This window comes from Gymnoscopelus braueri, assembly GCF_963280865.1.
Source record: "Gymnoscopelus braueri genome assembly, chromosome: 11".
NCBI classification, from domain to species: domain Eukaryota; kingdom Metazoa; phylum Chordata; class Actinopteri; order Myctophiformes; family Myctophidae; genus Gymnoscopelus; species Gymnoscopelus braueri.
Genome location: NC_137613.1, coordinates 21,087,861 through 21,107,714, shown reverse-complemented (window position 1 = coordinate 21,107,714; position 19,854 = coordinate 21,087,861). Strand labels below are relative to the sequence as shown.

General features: G+C 40.6%; 2 protein-coding genes across 6 annotated transcripts in view; both read left to right on the top strand.

The window, feature by feature from the left end:
• Positions 1-919: 919 nt before the first annotated feature.
• LOC308095196 (transcription and mRNA export factor ENY2-2-like) lies at positions 920-6,866 on the top strand. 3 transcript variants are annotated; one of them, XM_080442166.1, is made up of 5 exons: positions 920-999; positions 5,313-5,385; positions 5,896-5,966; positions 6,107-6,181; positions 6,599-6,866. In XM_080442166.1, exons 2-5 carry the CDS (start codon positions 5,318-5,320, stop codon positions 6,673-6,675), a joined length of 291 nt encoding a protein of 96 aa, XP_080298292.1. In that variant the 5' UTR covers positions 920-999; positions 5,313-5,317; the 3' UTR covers positions 6,676-6,866. The 3 variants fall into 3 exon arrangements, with proteins under 3 accessions (XP_080298292.1, XP_080298291.1, XP_080298290.1); XM_080442165.1 differs by lacking the exon at positions 920-999 and adding an exon at positions 4,186-4,200; XM_080442164.1 differs by lacking the exon at positions 920-999 and having other exon boundaries at positions 5,273-5,385.
• Positions 6,867-8,792: 1,926 nt separating this feature from the next.
• LOC308095175 (fibrocystin-L-like) overlaps positions 8,793-19,854 on the top strand; it is a 54,556-nt gene continuing 43,494 nt past the window's right edge. For all 3 annotated transcript variants that reach the window (XM_080442133.1, XM_080442132.1, XM_080442131.1), the window contains exons 1-17: positions 8,793-8,807; positions 9,035-9,273; positions 9,426-9,503; positions 10,112-10,256; positions 11,106-11,217; positions 11,573-11,630; positions 11,956-12,049; positions 12,167-12,220; positions 12,467-12,540; positions 12,648-12,690; positions 12,994-13,064; positions 13,186-13,296; positions 16,300-16,389; positions 17,481-17,746; positions 18,113-18,204; positions 18,433-18,592; positions 19,489-19,624. In XM_080442133.1, coding sequence (XP_080298259.1) covers positions 9,204-9,273; positions 9,426-9,503; positions 10,112-10,256; positions 11,106-11,217; positions 11,573-11,630; positions 11,956-12,049; positions 12,167-12,220; positions 12,467-12,540; positions 12,648-12,690; positions 12,994-13,064; positions 13,186-13,296; positions 16,300-16,389; positions 17,481-17,746; positions 18,113-18,204; positions 18,433-18,592; positions 19,489-19,624 — 1,654 coding nt within the window. In that variant the 5' untranslated portion in view covers positions 8,793-8,807; positions 9,035-9,203. The remainder of the gene's footprint in view (positions 8,808-9,034; positions 9,274-9,425; positions 9,504-10,111; positions 10,257-11,105; positions 11,218-11,572; positions 11,631-11,955; positions 12,050-12,166; positions 12,221-12,466; positions 12,541-12,647; positions 12,691-12,993; positions 13,065-13,185; positions 13,297-16,299; positions 16,390-17,480; positions 17,747-18,112; positions 18,205-18,432; positions 18,593-19,488; positions 19,625-19,854) is intronic.

The window sequence follows — 19,854 nt, the reverse complement described above, 5'->3', positions numbered from 1 at the left end:
TGGTGGATTTTGGTGACACTTTTATCAGCCTCTACTAGAGGATCCTTAGAGAGAGGAATGGCCGTGGCTGCATATCAGTGAGGGGGCACACAAAAAGGGTGGAATCCCCCAAAACAGGATAAGAAATGGAAGAACAGGAGACGTCCAGGAGATGGGGTCAAATAACAGGAGTCTCCCGGTGAGAACAGAAGGGTTGGCAGGTCTGTTTGTAACGTGGGGTGAAAGCTCTATCCATGGTGCTGAATGAAGGCGACGTGATTGGCGAGATCTTGTCAAACACTTGCTTTTTTTGGACGAGGGTCGCTAGAGGGCGCACCTGGCCTGGTCTTATGTGCAATGTCAAGGTACAATTAAATGCCGTGATAGATCTCATCTGAAGCGTAAAGCTCCATTTGAAAGGAAACCGTTAAATTATTACATACAGGAAAAAAAGAAAAGGAAAATGGACATGTCTTCCCGTTTTGATATTCGTTGAACGTCTTGTGTAAACAAGCGAGCCAATTGAGGAAAACATCTCGGGGGGTGGGCAAAACTCTGAGATTTGACATGCCCCCCTTTTCACAGCATTCTCTGTCCTGTCATCGTCTGAACATCTGTCCCCCAGTGAGAATGACAGTGAGAGTGAGTAACAATGGGACAATTAGTTTTACAGCCTTAATTTGGTCCCACGATTTAGGTCTACAAGAACAGTACAAGGTGGGCGTGTTCTTCTTGTCCCCCTTCTTTAACTCCAGACTGTCTGGTCAACACAGAGCGGTGCATATACTTTACACTAGAGCCGCACTTTGCTGCAAGTGGATGTAGAGTCCTACATCCACAACAAGGGAAGGGCATCATCACAACAAGGGAACCCCAAAGACGTTATTATTGAGCCTTATGACTACATGCTCTCTATTTATAAGACATTCTCCACGGCGGAGAAATTGGGACTGAACGCAAGTTTTTTTCGGTCATCAAAAGCTGCAAACACTATCTCAAGTTTTGTGGACATTGGACACGGTATGTATGTGTAATTCTCACGGACCCACCTGGCTGTTCGACGATCTTTGATAATTTGGCTCGTGTGTGTGTGTGTGTGTGTGTGTGTGTGTGTGTGTGTGTGTGTGTGTGTGTGTGTGTGTGTGTGTCCTGTCTGTGCATGCACACATGTAGGTAGGACTGCTTATCATTCCATCTACCTTACAATTCGCAAACTGGCTGAAAGGGGAAAATCAGTGAAAATCAGTCACCGGTGTTAAACTGCGCATGCGTATGCACCGCTGTTGCCAGATCGTGCGCGAGCAACAAGCAACCAGCTTCATGAAAAAACACAAAGCTGCGCACTGCGCATGCGTCGCCGCACTTTCTCTAACCAATTCACACCCACTTCACGCTTACAAAACCTGGACATGGCAACGTCGCTCATCGTTCTGTGATTGACAGCAAAAGTTGGCCAATCAGGTGGCGAGTTCGCAGCCTGAAAAAATACGAACGGCAGCCATTGTTGGTTGTCCGAGTGCCTTCACTTCTTATTTTCGCTTATTAAACGCTCTCAAACTACTGCTTTGAGGCACGGAATTCACTTATAACATATCGTTTGGATAGAATTTTGTTGCTTCACTTCATATGTGTGGTCAATTAAAGGTAGGGTAAGTGATTTGCAATTATTCAAATAATTGCAAAATGGGTCTATGTTCTGATAGTGCTCGTTACTATAGAGTGTCCTGTCCATATAAGGAGTCTCCATGTCTCTCCAGCTCTTTATTAAACAGAAAATTCATTTTCGTTTCAGTTTCAGTTTCATTTCCAATTTTATCCAACCAGGACAGAGAACTCAATCAGGATATAGATTAAACAAGTGAAATTGGAAGTGATGACACTAAGAAATGAGCAGACAAAATTGGAACTGGAACACTATACAAATTAAGCTTAAAAATGGGTACTTTCTCCTGATTGGCTGAGATTTTGACACCTACCGAAAAATGGATTTTCTGTTTATTAAAGAGCTGGAGAGACGGGGAGACTCCTGTTACTGAAAAAACACTCTATAGCAATGATTACTATCAGAATATAGTATTTTAACCTTTTAACAAAATACTTTTTGTTTTAACCCAAAAATATCACTTACCCTACCTTTAATCATGACAGAGCCTATTTAAAAATAAAAATTCAGAGAACCGTCAGGGGCGAACAGTCACACGCATGTATCCGAATAAGTCAACCTATTTTGCCAATAGCCATCTCAAAAGTCCCGTTGCGTCATGGCTGTCCCCCCCGCCCCACCCCCACCACCCACACACACACACACACACACACACACACACACACAGGGAGAGAGAGGGAGGGTGGGAGAGAGAGAATAGTCAGCTAAACAGCGCGACATAATTTTCGCTGACGCAGAGACAGAGAGACAGAGAGGGAGAGAGAGAGAGAGGAAGAGAGGGAGGGAGGGAGGGAAAGACAAAATAAGCAAGCCCTCGCTTATTTTCCCGCGGACGTAATTTATTTGTCATTGTGGTGAATGTTTGCCGCTGATGTTTGTTGTGTGAAGCTTAATGTCAGAGTGTTTGTGTTGGAGCGCCTCAGTGCGGCTGCTGAGTTCATGTGCAACGTCTTGCATGCTGGCTGTGGGTGGCTTCACAGTTTTCCTTCGCCGTGTCTGTAGGCCCCCAAACATAATTTTCTTTGGCGGGGTTAGGGGGGGGGGTACTTTTACATATAACTTCACTCGCCTACATTAAACAGGACAACAATAAAATCATTTGTGAAGTTTGAAACTGTTTTGATGGCATGTGCATTATCTTCCTTGAGAATCCATCTGACCAAGAATGCTTATAAATTCCTATGACTCCAAGTCTTAGGAATTAATTATTGGGTGAGTACAGACGGAGTTTAGAGCACTTTTATGGCCGCGCAGATCGGCACTACACAGTGGGGCGCCGAGAGCTATCTATGACTGTGTATTTGGAATACTTGAAATGTATGTAAGATCACAGACATTCTAGGGCTAGGGTTCTAAATGGGGCTAAAAATTATCTCCAAGAAATAGTGCCCAATCTGCCCAATTCTCCCCCAAAACAATGTTGTAGGCTAGCATGTGACCAGTTCTCCCTGTTACCATAGTAATAAGATAACATTGCTACTGCTACGCATCTGCAGCTACTGTAGATTCTTACCAGCATCCAGTTGAACGTTGTATGTGGGAATTGAGTCCAGCGACAATCTGTAACTTTCAAAGTTAGGATCCAAAAGGTCCCTGTTGACCTTTAAAGAATAATTTGCGGTCATGGCGTCGCAAATATTAATGACTTACTTGTGAAAGGAAATTAAAATGAAAAAATATGTGCAGAGATATGATGTGATGTGGATGGGACATGTGCTTCCTGTTTGTAGCTGACGGTACTATTTTTAGGACGGACACATGAACTATTTAGTCGATTGGGGAAATTAGCTTAGTACTACCCGGTACTACCTCTATGGCTTAGTACGGCATTTAAGTCTTTCTAACAACTTTTCCTATGTCATTTTTTTTGTAATTATTGGAACTCATTTTGCGAGCCCAACGTTCATAGCAGACTTTCTTAACATAATGGTACTGCAGCAACGGACTAGTCTGTCACGACCGTCATGGATGAACTTCAACCTGGTGTTTGCACTTTCTCTCTTTTTGGCCGGTACATCTACATAAACGTGCAGATTTCAAATATAAAGTGCTTACCTTATGGTTACGGATGTTGTAATTATATACGGGCCCTCAAAAGTATCTGTATCTTCCATATTGTTCAATAAAAAGCATTTTAACCCGATCGGCGGTCATTTTCTCATAGTTATAATGTATCAAAGTCCAATACACCTCCCAACCGATAGGGTCGCGTAGTTGAAAGTATATGGAGAAAATATGGAGAGAATGGCCACTGATCAGATTAAAATGTTTTTTACGGAAGATACGGGTATTTTTGGGGACCCGTACATAATTACAACATCCGTGGCCATGGGTTAAGCACTTTATATTTGAAATTTGAACGTTTATGTAGATGTACGGGTCAAAAAGAGAGAAAGGGCTAACACCAGGTTGATGTTCATCCATGACTGTTATGGTATGACAGTCATGTATCAGGGGGCTAGGTACTGTGCAACCGGAACGTTCAAGCTTGTATAGCTGTGTAGCGGCGGTACAATTATGTGATAGGACTGTTCCCCCACAAACATCTCTGATTGAAGGTAACGTTTAGCTTGTGCATAAAACCTTTAGCCAAATTCCATTCCCCAAAGTTCGGTCACTCGCTCTCTCTCCTCGCTTCCTCCACTCGCGCCTAAGCCCCGCCCCTGCAAGGAGCCGATGATAATTTGTGAGGACGGAGTGGTCGAGCGGTTGCCGTCAAAGGATCGGACTGCACTTAGCGTCATTTCAAAGCGACGGCAAATTCCGCGATCACTTATGACGTCTCAAACAGCTGGACCAGAGCCGTGGATGAAAATATACATGCCTATGTATGCATGTGTGAGGACGTATGGCCACCCTGCATGAATGATGTAATTCAGAGTCAGACATACTCTGTAATATACGGTGGCTGTTATACGCAGCAGTGCCGTGCGGGACTGCTGCGGGGGGTGGGGGTCTGGGGACTGTACGAGCAAAAAGAGGGACGGGTCAGGATTTAATTCATAAATGTAAGTTTGCTCATCCTGGCGCTTCGTTCACTATTTCAGGAATAAATGGCTTTGCACAAAATGTTAACTATAAAGATAACAATGTGGCCATCCACATTGATGAATTGTCTATTCTATTCTGTATTATTCTATACCTGCATATTATTCTATGCATGTATATTTTCATCCACGGCTCTGGTCCAGCTGTTTGAGACGTCATAAGTGATCGCGGAATTTGCCGTCGCTTTGAAATGACGCTAAGTGCAGTCCGATCCTTTGACGGCAACCGCTCGACCACTCCGTCCTCACAAATTATCCTCGGCTCCTCGCAGGGGCGGGGCTTAGGCGCGAGGAGAGTGAGCGAGTGACCGAACTTTCGGGAATGGAATTTGGCTATATATATATCTATGGTCGAGCCTACACTTGATGTACACTCGCTAAATGCGGAAGTAGAGAGCCTCCTCGGCTCCTCCACTCGACTCCACTCGCCTCCTCCAAGAAGCAACTGAATAATCCTGAGCACATCCGGTTTGGAGTCGGAGTGACCGAGTGGGAGTGAGCGAGTGGCCGAGATTTTCGGGTATGGAATTTGGCTTTAGTCTTTAACTCTCACTCCTTTGCTTCAAATACATCATTACATGTGTGTATGAATCACTATCGGTCTTCTGTATATTTAATTTCAGCGAACATGAGCAAAGATTCACAAATGAGGGCTGCAATAAACCAGAAGTTGATAGAAATGGGAGAACGGGAGCGGTAAGTAAATCCGGTCCGGGTACTAAAGTCTTGTATGTCTCGATGTATAATTATAGTGAGATCAGTGTTGCCATATTTTGTGAGAGAAATAAGCAACCAGGGCAAGGAAAACAAGCCCAAAAAAAGTAACTTAGACCACATGAGCACTTTAAACCTATATGCATCGGCTATTTGAAAATAGACGATCTACAAGCTCACAAGCTTGTATCTTCAAAAACTCTAATAAATAAAAAAAATGTGGATTTTTTTAGTTGTTGAAACATTCTAACAACACAAATGCTCCCTGGGCACAAACATTTTCATGGAAATATTTGAGAACCACTGGTTAAAATGATAATTAAAACATTTGGAAGCCAGCCTAAATAATCAAGTACACTTGGAAACAAGCCCCAAAAAAACCCGCAACTACCAATCTTTACCAGCAACTTTGCAGAAAAAGAAGCCCAAAGTAGCTTTTAATAAGCTGACATGGCAACACTGATTTCATACAATAAATTGTTTCCCCCCCAGGTTGAAAGAATTGCTCAGGGCAAAGCTGGTGGAATGTGGGTGGAAGGATCAGCTGAAGGCACACTGCCAAGGTTTGTTGCACGGCACACACTCAAACATTTGGTGCATGTTGATGAAAGAGACGGGTTTGCCCCCTGAACTGGTTTCAACTGAAACTGGTTGTCTCACTATTGTGTATCTATCTGATGGTTCTCTTAATTTTTGTGTCCAGATGTGATTAGAGAAAAGGGCCTGGAACATGTCACAGTAGAGGACCTGGTCACAGAAGTGACACCAAAAGGCAGAGGTATGGTACAATACAAGATAGTGGTTGGGGAAAAAACTACAAATCTGGTCTTCACCACCAAAACATTTTAAGATTAATGTATGCTACTCTGTACAAATTTACTTGCATAGCAATGTGTGGATACCTCTCAGATCTTCAACAGGTTTGAAAGTGACTTTTTAACCCGACAAAGATCAGAGACGGATTGAAACATTTATGTGAACAAAAAAATATGTAGGAAGAATTCAACATCTGCATCACACAACAGTGTTGCTAGCCGTCAAGAACCGATTTACAAGCTACCAGCGTGTTGCATTGCAATGCATTGTATGATGTATTTGTTTATTTTTGTTTGTGAGATTATACATACTGCTACACCAGGGTGTGGCACCAGTGTTAATCAGTTTGGTTTCTTTCTGCCCCCTACATTTCTTGCAGCACTTGTTCCTGACAGCGTGAAGAAAGAACTCCTACAGAGAATCAGAGCGTTTCTAGCTCAACATGCCACTTTGTGAATGAAACATTCCACTTCAAGCATACATTTTTTTACTCACTGTAGGTCAACAATTAAAGTTCAAGTACAGTTTTTTGTTCTTATTGTGGGAAGCACCGAGTGTTATGTTTATATTTTATCATGTGTTTTGATATTGAGTTCATTTATTGTTATGCAACAGTTTTGGAAATAAATGAAGCTGTGGCTATTTTGGTCATTACAATTCCTGTCCTGTTTTTCTAATTAGTGATGTTGAACCTGAGTAGAATCTTGGGTTGCGTCGCTGCCTATAAAAGACAAATAGAACTATATATAGACACATTCACTGGAGGGTAGGTGCAGGACCAACGAAAACACAGGTCAATCACAATTAAAAGACGTCAAAAAGCTTTATTGACGTTTCAACTAAAATGTCTTATTCAGAATGTGTAGCTATCTAGCCATGATATACTATAAGTCCAGGTGCTGGACAAAATAATTTGCGACTGTAAAAAAAAAAAAGTCTGTACAACTTAGTTTTATTTTTGATTTAATGGGATCTTCATCAGGAATCAGGGAAATGGGCATGTACATATATAAAGAGTCAACTTGAATCTGATTGGTTGTAACAATACAAAGGCAAACAAAACTCACCTGGGCTCATAGTGGTGAATAAGCACAATACATGAAAGTCAGTACAGGACATGTTTAGACAGATTATGTTTCCATTTTTATTCAAGAGTTATCACACAAATTTCATTGTAAAATTAACAAGAATATATACTCCATACTCCATAGGATACTCCAAACTGGCAATTGACATTAGCTATAAAGTATTTTAGAGACAATTTGAATGCGTACCAAAGCGGTTTCTCAATTGTATGTGTCGAGAGTTGTGTCAAACACACTAATGTACATGATCACATGCACAAACATATAAACAGGAAGGTACAGGGTCACAAGACCAGTCCAATTAAAACCAGAAAAAAATATACTCTGAATCCATAAAATGTGGAAAAAAACATGTCCTAATACTGATGACAAATGCAGAGAGAGGAAGGAGACAAATATACACTTGAAGGTTCTATGGAGGAAGAAAGTCTATGGTCTCATGACAGCATGACATCATGACAGCATGTGATCATGTCCATTAATGTGTCTGATATGTTTGGCATTAGTGTGTTTCATGGCCATGATGTAATGCTCTACCAATGTTCATCATCACTAACCTGACACCGTCAAATGGAAGAAAGCTTGCGACACACATTTTGTTTCAAATGCAAATGAGATTTCCGGAGGGAGGGGGTTTACCAGGCTACATCATCACTTGCTGAGGGGGGAAATTAGAAGAAAGGTAAAAACACTTGTGGGTGAAGAATAACTGACAAAAAAGTGAACTTCAGACACAGGAAGCATCTGTTGGTCATTCTTGAGATTGGTTTGAGTAACATTGAATAAAAAGTTAAAAGGATAACAGACATTCACTAATTCATAGTGCAGCTGCTCTTATATGGACATTGCATAACAAGGTGTGGCAGTTTCTTTTGGTATAATGTTCTCACAGCATCCCTGATCATTGCGTAATTTGTTGTAATTTCAAGCAAACGTATAGCTTGCTTTTACATAGTATTTCTCTAATAGTTCAAACCCTGTACCTTTCTCTTCCTTGCTACAATGTCAAATCACTCTATGTTAGTGAATTGCATAAATATAGTGCCAAGACAAGTGCTGCAAAAGATGATAACTAGGATAGCAGGTATACATCCATCTGTCTGAATAAAATACTATCTAATCTACAGTATATAATTGCCAAATACCTCATTGTAGTTCAAAATAGGGTCAAAACAACAGCAGCAGGTGACCCAAAGTGCTTTCCAATTTTTGAGGATGACAAAACAATAGGCCACGAAAGCAAGATATATGTAAAACATCAATTACAGTATAATTAGGTAGGCTAGATACAGTGTTTACTGTTTGGCCTCTCTTAGACCCTCCTCCACCTTTCTGCACTGTCCAATAAAGCAACAAAAAATAAATCCATGAAAAGAAAAGACATGAGCTGATCATTTCTCCTCCCAGTTCCAGGTGACAGTCACAGACGTCACACGGTCACAGGCTCACAGTTATAAATGCCAGTGTAGCCTATTCTTTGAGTGGTTGCTCTCTGGTTTACAGGTAGATATAGTGATACACTCAATGAAATGGCTAAAATGATACTTTGTTAGGTCTACTTAACTTTTTACTTCAATTATATGCACGGATTGTGTGTTATCCTGTTATTCCTTTAGACATTTATAAAATGTTTTATTGTGCACGGAACCATTTTGCGTTATTCCTTAAAATGTCAATGTGTTTAATATAGGCTAAAAAAAATATATGTTCTTTTTTTCTTAACTTTGAAGAGACCGGACTATCATCAACAGAGAAAGAGCGAACCTCCAGCTGCACCACCTGTCACAAGCTCACTTTGTTTTAGTGTCAGAAGTGAAGTGAGTTGACGTTCAGCCGGGGACATCCAGGGGACATCCGAAGGGACATCCAGAGGACATCCAGGGACATCTATTTCCGAGGATGGAGCGCGCCGCGCACTGGCATCTGCACTTGCCAGTCGCTGTCTTCTTCGTACTTTGGTGCTGCTGTAGTAAGTAGGCTTCATCTAAACAACAACGAAGCAATTCAAACTGTGCATATGCCTATTAAAGCTCTTTTATAGTAGGCTATTCTATTTTTAGCCTAGGCTCTAGACCAGTGTTACTTTTACAGCCGTTAAAAGAAAAAAAACTACTCTTTCAGATGCTCAAAAACTCATCAGAGTGTCGCCAAGGCATGGAAGCTCAAACGGAGCGACACGACTTACAATCACAGGAGAAGGTAAGAAACAAACCAACAAACATGTATGCCAACTGCGCATCCACTGCAAGAAGAATCAGGCTAGATTCGTGAGCTTCATTCATTATGAGCTTGTAGATCGGCTATTTTCAAATAGCCGATCATAAAGTGCATGCATGTTTTGTAATAGTAATAAAATCTACGAAAACTACTAAGTTTTCAAATAATTGTAGTGGAGTAAAAGTACAATATTTGCCTCTGAGTCTGAGAAGTGTAGTGGAGTAGAAGTAAAGTGAAAATTGGAAATGCTCCGATAAAGTAAAAAATCCTCAAAATTGTACTTAAGTGGGCTACAGTAGCCTACTTGAGTACATGTACTTAGTTACTTTCCAACACTGCCTGTCTGTCAGGATGCAATTTGAGTGCAGGACGCTGTGAAAGGCTATTTTGTCATTTTCAAGGATCTTAACTAAGATTCTAAAGCTTAATTCATCGCGTGAGGATGACGTTTGCAAAAAAATAACTAATCTACAGCTCTGCATGGTAGATCCGTTGTCTATTTTTTGCAAGCGATACCTTCACATGAGTTTCATAAACTATCTACGATGCGTTAAAGTAGCTTGTACGCGTGCGTCCTCTCCTCTCTGCAGGATTTGCTCAAGAAAACCAGTTCCAGTTGAGTCCTAAAGATGACAATTTCGGCAACCGTGTGACTCTGGTGTCAACCACCCTCTCAGTCCCCTGTGATGTGGAGAGAGACTCAACACATGGCAGTCAAATCATGTGTTATACCAGGTACCGTAGCCTACTTACTTACACCTGTATACCAAAGCTGATGTAGCCTGTTCATTAGCCTATCTGTGAAGAGTGGAGTAGGCTATTAGAGCCAACCTGGCTGCAAAACAAAATTATAATATATTTTAAAGGTAGGGTAGGCTAAGTGATTTTTTTAATTAAAATAATTATTAAATAGCTCCATATTCGGATATAGGTATAGAATATTTGTTCAGTAACAGGAGTCTCTCCAGCTCTTTAGAAAGGAAAAAAAATGCATTTTCAGGTCAGGATACCTATCTTATCCAATCAGGAGCGAGAACTTGCACAGGATACAGATTAAACAATTAAATTGGAAGTGATGAAACAAATAAATGTGCAGTTTTTTTTTTACAATGGAAGTCTGGAACACTATAAAATTGGAGCTGATAAATGGGTACTCTTTCCTGATTGGCTGATGATTGGCAACCCACCTGAAAATGTATTTTCTGAACAAACACTATGGCAATTAATACTATCAGAAAATAGTGCTTTAACTTTTTAACAAAAAACGTTTTGTTTTAACCAAAAAATATCACTTACCCTACCTTTAAGTATTGTTCAAATGTGAAGAAGAACACTTCATTGCACAGCAGTAGCACAACAAAGTTCAATGTGTGACTGCAGCTGAGTGATGTTTAGCTACAAGCTAAAACAGGCCTATACTCATATAATAGTAATAATCACAATAATAACATAATAGAAGAGAAAACTGTAATGATGGCTAAAACTAATGTACTTCATGGTACGGCCGGCAAAGTATAAATTAGGCTTAACTCTATGAGCAACTAAATGCATATAAAAATGTTTACTCTTTTTTTCCCGTGACAGATCCATGCCAATCGATACATATTGGGCCCATGTTAGCGTGGATGGTGTTCCCATTCCTGACAGCCAGATATGCGGGGGCTCACCCAACCCATACGGCTGGTGCACTTTCTTTGTAAGACTTATTTTTATAAGTTATACATTATTACTTATACATTATGTCTTATTAAAATGCTTTAAGTGCAATCAAGTGACAGTGTGCAGAGGTGTTTTCCGCAGAAACAGAAATCACAGTTTAGGACAAGGGCTTTCATCTTTTGACATCCAATACTTTCACATATTTTCTTATGGTATTTATATTTGATACATTTGTTAGGTGAATCATACTGTGGTTTTGATTGATTGATTGATGTACTTTATTTAGTAAGACATGAGAACAATGGTGTGTTCTATGTAGAGTGTTTTAGGATGTGGTTTGTTTGATGGTGTGTTTTTACCATTCCTAATGGTGCTTCTTGATGTTAATATAGACCCGCTGGTGGCGCACTCCCACTATCGACAGTCTAAGTCCAGTCTCTGGGCCCCCAGGTACAGTATAGTTCTTCATGTTGTAATACACATACATGTCTCTGACCACATTCTACACAGTAAAAATCCTGAGTGTTAATTTAACTCAGAGAGTGTACAAATGTAACCAAATGGACCTTTAAGTGTCCATTTGTACACTCTTTACAAATGAATACATTAACATTTAGGATTGTACTGTGTTCTACTGTACTGTACTGTACTGTACTGTACTGTACTGTACTGTACTGTACTGTACTGTACTGTACTGTACTGTACTGTACTGTACTGTACTGTACTGTACTTACTACTAACTTAATTCTGAATCCCATTGCCAACACACATGCAGGTACCGTGGTAACATTACGGGGTAGGATATTCACTGATGTGTATGGAAGCAATACTGCCAAGAGCACAAATGGTCTCAACGTCAGATTTCTGAGGTAAGAATCATTATAAATGATGACGGCGATAGATAAATACAATCATTTTATCTCCTGTTTGCTCACATATAAGTTCATTTATATCAATTCAGTACCATCTTGCCTTGTTGATTTCAGAGCATACATGGGAGGAATGCCTTGTGATCTCCTGAAGCCGAACTCTGATGAACTGTAAGTCCGATTTTGTTGGGTGACTTATGCTATAATATAGTTAAAATGGTGTGGCAAACATGTTTTCTGCTGTAGATGGACATATATGTAATGACCTACAGAATGGCAGGTTAAGTGTAGTAATATTTTGTTATACTGTAACTGTATGTTGAGTAATATACAGTATGATGCATGACATGTATTTTGTTACTAATTATTAATTATTGTTATTTACATTAATAAATACACATTGAAATGTTCCCAAAGCTATGGTGTGACTTTGGACCATGAAGGTTCTCACTGGGGATACATGAGCTGCAGAATGACTGGGTCATATGTTGGTAAGACAATTTGGTTGATGATTTATACAGTATACAACTAATAATGATGGAATACAGTATTTATTTATGCTTGAAATTGTTATTAAAACACATATTTTTCATCATAGGGCACCATAACTTGAGTTACATTCTGGATGCTGATTATGGAAGGTAAAAACCAATCACTAAGGCTGCCTGCAACTATCGATTATTTTGTTAGTAATTATTCTATTGATTATTTTTTGATGAATCAAATAATCAGGAAGTGCTGTCGGAAATTACGTGCAGAAATACCTAAAATAGCCGATCTACAAGCTCACAATGCCACGCGTTGTGAACTTGTAGATCAGCTATTTTATAATTGATTAGTTAAATTAATTGTTGCACATCTCCCAATCTATACATTAGTTAATCTTTCTTATAAAGAGAAGTATGTTTATCCTTCTTAATTTTTTATTTTTTTTTATATATCAGGAGCTTAACAGACAAGGACGTATACAGGGTCTCAGCTGCAAACAAGCTCTCCATGTTTCAGACCTATGCAGGTAAAAAAGCAAAATACTGATGAGTAGTCAAACTGTATAATACATACTGTATTAAACAAACTTAAACCCTTATTCTGCATCATTCATGCTTAGCGTTTGTCGTGTATGTTTATTTTCTCAGAGGTGACAGGAGTCTCTCCATCAAACGGCGGTGTGCTAGGTGGGACCCTGCTTTCCATCCATGGACGTTTCTTTGATGAAACAGATCGTCCAGCACAAGTCCTCGTAGGAGGTAATTATCAGTGTTAATTGTCCTACAATTGGCAAGGCATAGCAGGAGACAGAGTAGGGAAGGAAGGCAAAGGAAAGTACCAGCAGTAGGTAAGTCCAGCTCAGGTTATACCTGTATGTGGGCCTGGAGGCAAAGGTTTTACCATATTACCAGACACAGCCAGGGAGGGAATGTACCACCACCAGCTACTAGTAGGTTATGCCTGTGGCTGACAAGTAAGACGCGCGAACGCGGTAAGCGAACGCAAAAAAAGAAAAAAAAGAATGAAAAAAAATATTTAAAAAAAAAGTAACCAATAATTTTTCAAAAAAAATCTGCGTTAAAAGGAGCATCTTAGAAAAATACAAATTCACAAAAAAAAAACTTGGAATGTTTTTGAACAATTCAACAAAGTGTTTGAAGTGCCTGTTTCACCCACTTCCGGGGGGCGGAGCCAAAATCCGAGCCCGATGTATTTGTTCGTAGACCCCCACTTAGGGGGGGTAGAAAAAGTTTGGGAGCGATTCGGGCACTTTTCATTTAACATGGGGTTTCAATGGGGAGTTTTTAGGAGCCTTCTCCGGGGCGTGGCTTCCGGGGGAAGGGGCGGGCTTAAACGCAACCTTGACAGGTGTGTTCAGTTTTCAAAGACCTTTCATTTGATGTATGGTACGTCTAAATTGGACATTTACTTATCTCAGAGGAGCTGCACACAGGCAGTGCACACAGAGACACAGAGATACAGAGATACAGAGACACAACCCGAGCAGGGTTACATAGTAAGCTCCACTTGGTCGGAGGCGCGGCTTCGCCGCGCCTCCTCCCGCGTTCGCAACAAGTGTTGTTTTGTTTTGTTCTATTCTGATCTAATCTGTAACTTATCTGACTGGTAAATCCTTGAAACCAGTTTGTAGAATTTTTCATCCTCCGTTCCTGTTCTTCATGAATAGTGATATTTATGTTGCGTTGTAAAACTATGCAAAAGGCTATGGATTGTTACTAGTGATTCAAGATTCAATATTCTTTATTGTTAGATCACATTATGCGTATGAGAGAGTTAAATTCTTGGCTCCTCGACATTGCAGCAACAAGGAAAATAGCAATATAATTGGCCAGGGTGTCTTTGGAAAGGGACAAACAAACTTCCTGTCTTAGCTGATCTAATTGAGCTGGGAGGGGTGTACTGTAGGTGTGGATCAATGTCCTGAAGGTACAGTATGGGGGTGCTATGTGTGTTTGTATATGCACAGCTCAATCTGTTTGTTTGTTTGTGTGTTTGTGTGTGTGTGTGTGTGTGTGTGTGTGTGTGTGTGTGTGCGTGTGTGTGTGTGTGTGTGTGTGTGTGTGTGTGTGTGTGTGTGCGTGCGCGCGCGTGCGTGCGTGCGTGCGTGCGTGCGTGCGTGCGTGCGTGCGTGCGTGCGTGCGTGCGTGCGTGCGTGCGTGCGTGCGTGCGTGCGTGCGTGCGTGCGTGCGTGCGTGCGTGCGTGCGTGCGTGCGTGCGCACATGCGTGTACATGTGCGTGTGTAAAAGGCAGACAGACAACAGCCCATTATTGTCCATTGTTTATAAGCCTGCATGGTTGACTGGTGAGAAAAACTGTCCTGGAACCTGCTGGTCCAGGCCTTGAGGCTGATGTATTGCTTGCGAAAAGGTAGCAACTGAAACAGTCCATGGTTGGAGTGACTGGGGGGTCTTTAATAATCCTGTGGGCTTTACTGACACCTAATCCATTGTATATATCCTGGATCCTGGATGGAGGGAAGCTCACATCCACTGATGCTCTGGGCTGTCCACACACAACCCTCTATAATGCTTTCTGTTCAAGGCAGTGCCGTTCCCAATGTCTGGCAGTGATGCTTCCAGTCAAGGATGCTCTCAGTGGTGGCTCTCTAGAAGGCTATAGTCCCCATCCCTGAGGTGAAAGAGGCGTTGCTGTGCCTTTTTCACCGCATGAGATGACATGAATACTTCTGTTTTTTATTCCTATGCTGGCTGTCATTGTTTCAGTGATATGTTTGACAAATGACACAGGTGTTTATCATGGATAGACACATCAGTCACATGTGTCATGACGGACTGAACATTCCAGAATGTGTGATGAGGGCCCATAATCATTTCATCAATAGAGAATGCATGCATAGTTCTAAAATCAACCTTAGAAGACACACGCAAAGGCCAACCTGGGATTACAAAGAAGAACAAATTTTCAGAAGCCATAGGAACATACTGTACTATTAGCAGACCATGACAAACTATCTGTTACACACAATAGTGTTTCACAAGCTTTTAACAGCACATTCACTAGTAAGAGAGACCACACCTCTACTTAAGTTTGACAATTTATTGAAACGTAATGAGATGAATGTGGAATGGGATGAGGAACCCAGGGTAGGGTGAGAGTTAACAGCACATTAAGGTTTGTTGTCTCCAGGCGCGTATCGTCATTGGGGCCAACGAGGCCATGGCTCGGTCTGTAAACCCAGCTTGTCCCTGTGTAGACTTATCAGCCGTTGTTGCACGAACCCCCACTGGTTGTCTCTGGGTTAAATGACTTGTAACATTGGTGTCTATCTAGAGAGTTACATGATGCTGAAGTTACATCACTGTACACTTTGTTCCACTCACTCCAAAATTATGTTATGTATACATAGGACCACAATGGAAACGAGTCCCCAGGCTTTCCTTTTAGCCTTTTAGCTGTCTACATTTCTTAATAATAAAGTACAATCAATCAATCTATGCATTAACATTATAATGACTTTTCATTTCATGTCAGCAATCATTTTGTCAGAATATCGGGTACTGTGTCATCTTTAATTGTATCAATTTGGGCCATTTAGGGATCAGAATTCCTTACATAAATTAGATTTTGTGGCCATTTTTGTCACATTTGTCCAGCTTGGTAGGCCTACACCTTTTAAAGGAGTTAATGAGCAATAATTCCTCCATTATTGTGTAACCTTTATTTGTGTTGTTGAAATGTCACGAGATGCTTACAGTGGCTTTTCTCTGATTGTCTACAGGCAGGCCTTGCAAAATCCAGAGTGTGTCTGATGAGAAAATTACATGCATGACTCCGAGACAACCAAAGAGCATGACAACAGCCTATCCCGGTGAGAACACTCCCCGTCTCTTTCTTTCTCTGCTGTTGTCTTTCGATGCGATACATTCCATATGATCTGTCTCCATGCTTTGTTCAATGTTATCTTGTTCATCTAAAGATTGGTCACAACAAACAAATGTCACAACCATGACTTCAAGGGCAGAAGAATTTCAGGTGTTTGCCATTGTAAAGTGTGTCTCAAGTCTCTCAACAGGTTGTGCAAACACACATACCCATCGCTTGTTATCACAGTTCATAAAGAGTAGGTGACTTTGATGTCATTACTATCAGGATGAGATAATGTACCATGTCTTTGTGATAAGAGTACTTAGTATTTTAAAGTATAGCATCATGCAAAATACTGCGTCACAAAGCTCTGTGGACAACAGCACAGTCTAGGTCCTACTGCATCAAAGTGTCCGTCATCATGATCAAGATTATTCAGCAGAGTGGTGTGGTTAACAATAACATTATTCTACTGAGTATTAGATCATAAATTACATTACATTAAATTACATTACAGTCATTTAGCAGACGCTTTTATCCAAAGCGACTTACAATAAGTGCATTCAACATAGGTAGGCAAGAAAACTATTAAAGTCTTAAGTGCATTCTCTTCTAAAACAAGCAACTAAGAGTATACCTAGCACTAACGTTAAAGTGCAATATATCAGCTACCTACTTTCTTAAAAAGATGAGAGAAATAGGAAAATCAATAATAAATATACTAGTTTTGATGTGCAAGTTCTATTTACTTTTTCTTTTACAACCAAACAGTGTCAATGAACTATCGATCTGCTGTTGTTTACATGTAGAAATGTACTGTATGTAATATTAACCACATGAACCCTAGCCCCTTATTCTGGGCATGTCATAATAGACGAACATTTGTCATAAACAGGTGAACATTCTGCAAAAAAGGTGAACATTCAGCAAAAATAGCAGATCCTAAAGCGCAAAAAGAGTTTCAACACGATGCATTGTTAGCTTATGTAGATTGGCTATGTTTGCTATTTGTTTTGCAACAATGTATATTAAGTGGTTAAATTAAAACAAGACAATCCATCTACGGTAAAAATGACTATCTAAACATGCATACAGGTGGCAGGGGGTTGAAGATGGAGGTCTTTAATGAAACAAGACCAGGGTCACTGGATGACATACAGGCCTACAACGAGAACACAACTGGATATCACATGGAATGGATTGACTCCATGCCTCACATCTTCCCCACACCATTCAATTGGTTTACCACACGCGTGTCAGGCTTCTTTGTGCCTCCAACAACTGACAACTACACCCTGTATCTACACTGTGATGACCGCTGTGACCTCTACTTCAGCAACACCAGCCAGCCAGAGTTCAAGGTAATTAGGCATTGTCACGGCTGGAATCAAATCTTTGTTATTGGACATTAGCCATGTCAAAAAGTCATGTATTCTTACAAAATGTCAATCAATAGCCAAGAAATTAAAACCATTGCTGTTTTCTTTCTTTCTTTCTTTCAAAAGTGGTGGTTAACCTGTACCATTCACTACAAAAATAGCTTTTTTATATTTCATAGATATTGACTGAAATAACAGTTTTTTGGGGCTTTAGGTTTTTCTAATAGATGTAAAACGTTTTCAACAAACGTTTTACATACAGTAGTAATCGCATGCACTTTCTTATTTTGGGATGATTTTGGTGCCACAGTAGTTTCAATACACAATATTTCACAAAATCTATTTCAGGTCAAGGTTGCTTACCAGACTGGATATGTGTCCACCTACACATCCCAGTCATCACAGAGGACTAAAACCATGTTTCTGGAGAAAGGAAAAGCGTGAGTAGAGGACTTTTACTCCACTTGTAACCTCACAAAACGGTATATGGCCAATACTTGACAAGGGCCTTATTTCAGAGTTAGCCTACAGTATTTTTAAACACTTGAAACATTATACATGCAAAAAAGTAGTAAGACTGTATTAGAGCTTGATGAGAATATTAAGATTTCTATAAAATACTTGCACACTATTACTGTGTGTATTAAGTAAAAACCCTTTTTCCGTAGCTACTTCATGGAAATCCTGCAGCAACAGTATGGTGGAGGTGCCAAGGTTGACATGGCTTTCTTCCGAGGAACAAGCACCTTCACGGAGGATCAGACAAACGATGCTGTCAATGAACAGCAGTACATTGTGGCAGATTATGACGTCTACAACGAGAAACAGGTATGTAATCCTATATTGTATGTGTCCTATTAGCGTAGTCAGTATTCAGGGCTAAATAATGATTTTCACAGCAGAAGTCCCAGTGTTTCTCATCGAGTACCACTTCCTGAATCCCATGCACAATTATCAAAGGTAGCCAGCAAGTGAATAAAACTGATTTATCTTGTATCTGTCTGTTCACCCGTTCCTATTGTATTACAACTGTCAACCACAGGCGAACTTTCTCAAAAGTAATTTCTTTTTTTCAAAAGGCAAAAAGCGGCACGATATGGTGCATTGTGTGCATGAAGATCAGGTGTTTTCGCTAATTTTGTGCAACACCGCCATGCGACAGAGTATAAAAATATTCCCATTCAGCAGCACTACCTTAGTGAAACCAGCATACATTATATTAGAAGCTGTCTCTTTCCTGCCCATTATTCAACAACATAAGCCTTATTTATACTTAGTTGCATGCCAGTATCGCATATAGAAAAAAAAAATCACACCCGGTGTGAAGTGGGTGGTGTCTTGCTAGCTACTGTGTGATTCACTTAAAAAAAAACATAAATGTGTTTTTTTTAAGTGCATAGTCCTATTTATAGGGCTATGCACATGTGTCATGTGACACTAGCCAATCACAGTCCTGAATAGACTGTGATTGGCCAATCACGGTGCAGGGTTAGGGGGGTACACTGGTGGCCAATCACAGCGCAGGATTTGGTGTGCAAATATCCAAACCTCACATATAGGGGCGGTTTCACCACCCAAAAACTCACAAGGCGTTGCATTGTGAAGCATTGTGAGCTTTTAGATCAGATATTGTCGATGCTTAACACAGCGGGCAAGCAAAAATCAGGCAATACTCTTCTTCATTGCCCCCTAACCTTTTCGTCTGTTCTTCCACCGTTGTCCAGGTGGTCAGCTTCGAGTCCTGGCCTGCCTCTGCTGCTCCAGTCAGTGAGGTCCAGGAGGTCACCGTGAACAGCAACTGTGCCAGCCATCTCTGTGACTTCACATTCTTCAGCCTGGGCTACGGGGGCACAAAGACTGGTAAAGCCTTATGTCATACTCTGTGGGGTGTGGAAACCCTCATGAATACCTCATAAATATGATCAATGATAACCTGAGCTACACAAGTCCATAAGGATGTCTCTTCAACAGTCTTGTGTTTGTCTCTGGGTTCAAGTCATAATCTGAGCCTAGAGGGGGTCTTTAAAATAACTAATGTTAGGGGCAGAGATAAGTTAGGGGTTTCTGTGTGTATATACAGTATGTGTGTT

Coding starts and splice junctions, on each gene's coding strand:
- LOC308095196 (XM_080442164.1), top strand. CDS start 5,276: ATGAATCACTATCGGTCTTCTGTATATTTAATTTCAGCGAACATGAGC. Junction 5,967..6,106: donor GCTGAAGGCACACTGCCAAG/GTTTGTTGCACG, acceptor TTTTGTGTCCAG/ATGTGATTAGAGAAAAGGGC. Junction 6,182..6,598: donor AGTGACACCAAAAGGCAGAG/GTATGGTACAAT, acceptor CATTTCTTGCAG/CACTTGTTCCTGACAGCGTG.